Source organism: Rhincodon typus, chromosome 4, assembly GCF_021869965.1.
Source record: "Rhincodon typus isolate 14 chromosome 4, sRhiTyp1.1, whole genome shotgun sequence".
Taxonomy (NCBI): domain Eukaryota; kingdom Metazoa; phylum Chordata; class Chondrichthyes; order Orectolobiformes; family Rhincodontidae; genus Rhincodon; species Rhincodon typus.
The window spans coordinates 112,921,292-112,928,118 of NC_063335.1; the positions used below are offsets into that span (position 1 = coordinate 112,921,292).

General features: G+C 46.9%; 1 protein-coding gene across 1 annotated transcript in view; it reads right to left on the minus strand.

Annotated features, from left to right (window-relative positions):
* The window catches only part of LOC109930725 (dermatan-sulfate epimerase-like protein), a 35,053-nt gene extending 29,722 nt beyond the window's left edge, over positions 1 to 5,331 (minus strand). The window contains exon 1 of the mRNA XM_048596317.1: positions 4,274 to 5,331. Coding sequence (XP_048452274.1) covers positions 4,274 to 5,259 — 986 coding nt within the window. The 5' untranslated portion in view covers positions 5,260 to 5,331. The remainder of the gene's footprint in view (positions 1 to 4,273) is intronic.
* Between the last annotated feature and the right edge of the window lie 1,496 nt (positions 5,332 to 6,827).

A 6,827-nucleotide genomic window follows, 5' to 3' on the forward strand; every position in this document is an offset into this window, starting at 1 on the left:
TCCTCTGATGCTGCCTGGCCTGCTGTGTTCCTCCAGCTCCACACTGTATAAACCACCCAGTGTCGCCAATCACTCCATGTCACAGAAATATCTCGTTCCCTGTATCCTTCGGATTAATATAATTGACAAATGCTATAAATACTCAGCCATGTCAGGCAGCAACTGCAAAACAATGCACAGAGTTGATGACTTTTCATCAGAAATGTAAGAAGTCCGAAACATAACAGGTTTTAAAAGAGTGGGAGATGGGGAAAAACAAACAGAAAGAAAGGTCTGTCATTAGATGGAAGACAGGATCCAATAAATGAAAAAAGGATTTGTGAGGCCAAACTGTACCACTCAGTGGACTATCCAGTGACAATACAGAAGGCACAGTTGGATATGCCATCTTTAAAATTCAGGCTCTGTCTCCTTTCTTAGGTTAAAACTCCCACTGCCCTGATATCACTAGACCAGAAACCCAGTCTAAGATTATAGCACATGACAGTTGCTGAAATTTGATTCAATGAAAATCTAGAATGAAACAAAAAGCTAGGCTAATAGCAACTGTGTGGCCTTATCATTAAAACTTACTACTATCCTTTCGGGTGGGAAATCTGCCATCCTTACCCAGTCTGGCCTACATGTGACTCTCCAGATCCACAGCAATATGCTTGACTCTTAAATGCCTCCTGGGCAATTTAGGGATGGGCAATAAATGTTAGGTTAGCCAATGATGTTCACATCCACTAACTGAAGGAAAAAGAACAATAGTTTGGAAGAGGGACCTCTACCTGGTGTCCTGGGCAACACTGATCCTTGATTCAACATTACTGAAAGTAAATTATCTGATCATTCTCACACTGCTGTTTTGAGGAAAACTATTACATGCAAATTGTTTGTTGCATTTCCTACATTACAACAGCAATAGTTCAAAAGTACTTTATTGGCTGTAAAGCATTTTAGGACTCCATCAGGTCAGGAAAGATGTGTTAGAAAAGCAAGACTTTCTTTTCATTCAGTAGCTAATTAGATCCAGAAGAGTGTTGAACTTACAATCACAAGCAAAATGCTAACTTGGAAACAGTTACATTAAAAAGGTTCGAAATTGAGGGCATTGGCTCTCAAACAATGTTTACAGAAATTGGCAAGTTTGAAAAGTGTGCAGGAGCTCTTAGACGGCCTGAAGTATTTTATTAATCCATTTTAACACTGCACTAGAATAGTGCAGTGCCTAAGTAAGAGATGCCTTTGGTTCGCTTGTTGGATAAATTCAAACTCCAATGTTTGTTTGTTTTCTTCATATGCTACTGTATAGATCCAAAAAATCCTGAAAGAACTGTGGATGCTGTAAATCAGGAACAAAAACAGAGGTTGCTGGGAAAGCTCAGCAGGTCTGGCAGCATCTGTGAAGAAAAAATCAGAAGCAACATGTCGGGTCTGGTGACCCTTTTTCAGAAACCCTCCTTCCATTCTGAGGTAGGGTCACCGGACCTGAAACGTTAACTCTGACTTTTTCTTCACAGATGCTGCCAGACTTGCTGAGCTTTTCCAGCAACTTTTGTTTTTGTACAGATCCAAACAGCTTTGGAGACTTTGTAATTTCTTTTATAAATAAAATATATTTTGAAATAAAAATAAACTTGACTCACATTACTTTCTGTACTCTTTCAGAGAGTGTCTTACTTGTTAAACTTCGAAAAGATATTTACAACAATATTAAAACTGCAAGACAAACTTTTTCTTTGAGTTGGTAGTTAGTATGTAGCCTTGGGAAGGAGATGGACCTAATATAACTGTGAGATTAGGGGTCATTTCCCATTTTGACATCCCCATACAATGTGACATCTCACTGACTTCAACTGAAGCAAAACTCAAGGTGGGCATCAGTCGGCTGTCTGAGTCCCAGCTATCCAATTCTTGCTAGACAAATGCAGCTAAATTTGAAAGCTATATGGAGAAGGAGAAATAGAGAATAAGGTAAGGCGAGGAAATATCACAACAATGCTTCCAGACTACAATCTTGCCACATATCAAATCACACAATGCTTCTCAATCACTGGTTTATTCAGGCACTGAGACATGTCTGTTGTTCTAGACACAGTGATTCTGAATCTAGCTGAATCTAACTTTCAAACTTAAGATTACATTCCCTTCCTTTAGTCGTGCTATCAAGCACTCCCACTGCCTCAACACATCCCACAAGCTCAAAGCAACTTCTGAAGAAGCTACAAACATGCTTTGTTTTGTTCTAAAACCAATCCCATTAGATAATCTCAAAACAACCATACAGCCAATAATAGAACATGATTGAAAACATGTCAATTAGTCAGAAAATGCCAGGCTGAGCTCCGAATAACTTTAAATAGAAATATTTTGGGATTCAGGATAATCACGTGGCTTCTCTTCGTACAAATGGAAAACACAGTGATTGTGGTCTCAATAAAAGGATCTGAAATGGATAAGTTTGAAGGTGAAAACAGCTGGAAATGGGAAACAGAGGAGGTCATTCAGCTCCAGCCTGTGCCATCCTTCAAGTTGTTGCGGGTAAGCAGGAACGCAGATCTGAGATTACATGATTTTATTAAAGGGCAGAACAGGCTTGAAGGCTGAGTGGCCTATGCCTGCCCCGAATTTGTGCGCTGCTGGCTTGAGTGGACGAGTTGGGAAGTCGTGTTGCTGCTGTACAGGACATCGGTTACGCTCATTTTGAAATACTGCGTTCAGTTCTGGTCTCCTCGCTATAGGAAAGATATGAAACTTGAAAAGATTTACAAGGATGTTACCAGGGTTGGAGGGTTTGAACATTAGGGAGAGACTGAATAGGCTGGGGCTATTTTCCCTGGAGCACTGAGAGGTGACCTTTTAGAGGTTTATAAAATCATGAGGGGCATGGACAGGGTGAACATTCAAGGAACAAAAACATAAGTTGCTGGAAAAACTCAGTGGCTCTGGCAGCATCTGTGAAGAAAAAATCAGAGTTAACCCTTCCTCAGAACAGGACCCTCACCAGAGCTGAAACGTTAACTCTGACTTTCTCTTCACAGATGCTTCCGGACCTACTGAGCTTTTCCAACAACTTCTGCTTTTGTTCCTGATTTACAGCATCCGCAGTTATTTTGGTTTTTATTTGAACAGTCAAGGTCTTTTTTCAATAGTAGGGGAGCCCAAACCGAGAGGGGATAGGTTGAAAGTGAGAGGGCAAAGATTTAAAAGGCACCTAAGGGGCAACTTTTTCACACAGAGGGTGGAGCATGTATAGAATCAACTGTCAGAGGTGGTGATAGAGGCTAGTATAATTACAACAGATAGCAGGCATCTGGATGGGTATATGAATAGGAAGTGTTTAGAGGGATATGGGCAAAATGCTAGTAAATGGGACTAGATTAATTCAGAATATCTGGTCGGTATGGACAAGTGGGACCGAAGGGTCTGTTTCCGCGCTATACATCTCTAAGACTCTATGACCAGTATTCTAACTCCATCTCTGTCAGTGTGGATCTTTCACCTTTCATACATTTTGCCCACCAAAAAGAATTATTGGAATATAAACAGAACTGAATGAAAGGCTCAGCAGGTCCAGCAGTATCTGTGGATGGGGAAACAGTTAACATTTTGAGTCCAATATGATTCTTCTTCGGAAGTGAAAGAGATTCATATCAGACCTGAAACTTAACTCTGTTTGTGTCTTTGCAGATGCTGCCAGACTTTCTGGCTTTCTATTTAAAGAAATATATGTATTCATACCTGTTTATATTTCAGACTTCCAGCATCCACAGTATGTTGATTTTGTTTAACAATCTATCAATCTCAATTCTGATGTTTTCAGAGATGAGGATAGAGATTGAAGAAGTTGGGACTTTGAGGAGAGAAGAAGATTGAGAGGAGATTTGATAGATCATTTTCAATAACTGTAAGCAGGCTGGACAGCGTGGATGGAGGAGAGAAACTGCTCCTTCTTGTAAGAGACCGATAGTTTAAAGTGATGTGCAAATGAAGCAAAAATCAAAATCTGTTCCACATAGTTTGGAATGTGCTGCCTGGACATGTGGTGGAGGCAGGTTCGGTTGAGGCATTCAATGATTATTTGGATAGATATGGTGTGCAGGGATATGGAAAAAGTTAGGAGATTAGCATTCGGAGGTAGAACTGGCACAGGTGTGATAAGCTGAATGGCATCCATTGGCGCCACGACAATTCTGTAATCCCAGCCCCGACCCAACCCGCTTTCTACTTTGACTTGGCATCGGTGGGGGACGCGAAGGGATTTAGTGAGCAGCGAGTGAGCACAAACCTGTCCAGAAAAGCGAGCTGGCTCTCTGGGCCATAGAACCAGTTGTAGTTGGAATCAGCGATGCCCACAGTCCTCTGGAAGCCAGGCAACAGGGTGGCGTAGTAGAACCAGAAATGCTGCTTCAGCCAGGGGCTCCCGGTGTGGTTGAGGTGGAAGTGGCGCAGCGCCAGGGCCACGTACTGGGTGATGGAGCGGGCGGTGTAGCTGCCATAGGCAACACCTTCATCCAGGGAGCCGTCCACAACATGGTCGAGCAGGAACATGGTCTTCTCCATCACATCGACGGCGATCTGCTTGCACAACAGGGCAGTCTGGGGCCGGTGGGGGCTCAGCACCAGAGCGCCCACCAGCAGTGCCACAATGTTGGTTGCTTGGTGGTTATGCAGGTAGTGTTTACCCCAAGCCCGGTACTTGGAGAATTCGTACAGCTCCTTGGTGACCCCATGGATCTTCTCCAGGTAGCTCTGCCTCCGGGCTGCATCCAGGGACGGGTAGAGGAAGTCAAAAGCCGTGGCAAAGCCAGTCAGGGAGTGGGCGACTGGCACCTCGTCGTTGGGTGCCACCCTGACCTGCCACTGAGGGTAACTGGCCATCCGGTCCATATAGTCCAGGGTGAAGTCTAGAGCTGCCTGGTCCTCTGGGTACAGGAGGCAATAGAGGGACAGCACCCCAAGGTTGTTGCCATAGACCTCGTTCCACTTGGCAGAGAAGCTGAGGTAGTCACTGGGGGGGAGGTAGAAGCTGGGTTTGCCCAACATGGTACCAACAGCGTTCCTGATAGCCCGGGTGATGGCTGAATGGCCGCTGCTGTGGGACTTCTGGCGCAGATTGCTCACGTCGCGGGGGTCGAAGTAGAGCAAGGGGTGAGGCAGCCGCTTCGGCCCCTCGGATGCCGACGCTCCGCTCCGCTCCCAGCGGCCAGACCGCTCGGCCAGCCCGTGGCACAGCAGCAGCAGGAACAAGCACCCGCTGCCAGCTAACGCCATGTTACATCTTCAGGGCAGCACTGTGTGTGACTGTGGCTCTGCACTGGGCCGCATTAGACCCACACCCCCACACACACACACCCCCACCCACACACACACGCACGCACACTCCCACCCACACACACACTCCCACCCACCCACACACCCACACACACTCACCCACACACACACACTCACCCACACACACACACTCCCCCCACCCACAAACTCCCCCACACACAAACTCCCCCACACACACTCCCACCCACCCACACACACCCACCCACACACACCCCCTACACCCACACACACCCACCCACACACACCCCCACACACCCACACACAGAGCCCCCCACACACCCACACACAGAGCCCCGGAGAGACCCACTGCAGCCAACTCCAGCACGCACTAACTTCTCAGTGAGACCCCCAGCTTCCCAGCCTCTCCTCCTCCTCCTCTCCCACACTCTGCCTCTCCCTCTTCTCTCCTCCCCGCTTCCTTCTTTCTCCTCCACTCTCACACTGTCTCTCTCCTCCCCGCTTCCTTTTCTCCACTCTCACACACTCTCTCTCCTCCCCGCTTCCTTATATTCTCCTCCACTCTCACACACACTCTCTCCTCTCCGCTTCCTTATATTCTCCTCCACTCTCACACACTCTCTCTCCTCCCCGCTTCCTTATGTTCTCCTCCACTCTCTCTCCCCTCCCCGCTTCCTTCTCTTCTCCTCCACTCTCTCACACTCTCTCTCCTCCCCGCTTCCTTATATTCTCTTCCACTCTCACACACTCTCTCTCTCTCCTCTCCGACTCCGTATTTCCTCTCTTTCACATACTCTCTCTCTCCTCCCCTTATCTTGTCTATTTTCTCCTCTCTCTCTCCCCTTACCCCCTTCCCTGGTTATTTTCTCCTCTTCTGTCTCCCCTCCTCTATTTTCTCCTCTGCCACACACTCTCTTCTTCCCTATTTTCTACTCTCTCCCTCTCCTCCTCCTCTGTTTTCTCTCACACATTATCCCTCTCCTCCCCACTTCCCCGTCTATTTTCTTCACCCCCCACTCTGTGTTTTCTCCTCTCTCACACTCTGTCTCTCCCTCCCCCTTCCCTGACTGTTTTCTTCTTTCTCTCCCTTCCTCCTCTGTCTTTCCACCCCACTCCCCGCTTTCTCTTTCTTCCTTAATTCTCACACAACCACTCTCTCCCCCAGTGTCTTTCTCCCTTCTCTCTCTCTCTTACTGCAGTCCTTCCAACACTCACACCTCTCTCTCTCTCCGCCGCCCCTTTATTCCCTGATTCGCACACTCTCTGTCTTTTTCGCTGTCCCTCTCTCTCTCACACACACACACACACACAGTTTCCTACCTCCCTCGCTCCTCCCTCTCCCTCTCTCTCTGTGGGTGATCAGGTCGAGCTCCGGCCCATCAAACTGATCGGGTTAATGTATGTATTCCGTGTCTCAAATACTGTCCCCCGCATGTATACATACACACACACACACACACACACAGAGAGAGAGAGAGAGAGAGGCTGGGGAGTTCTCCTGTCTGGGCTCGCAGCCTTCTCTCTATTTCTCAGCTGCATTCATCCCTCCC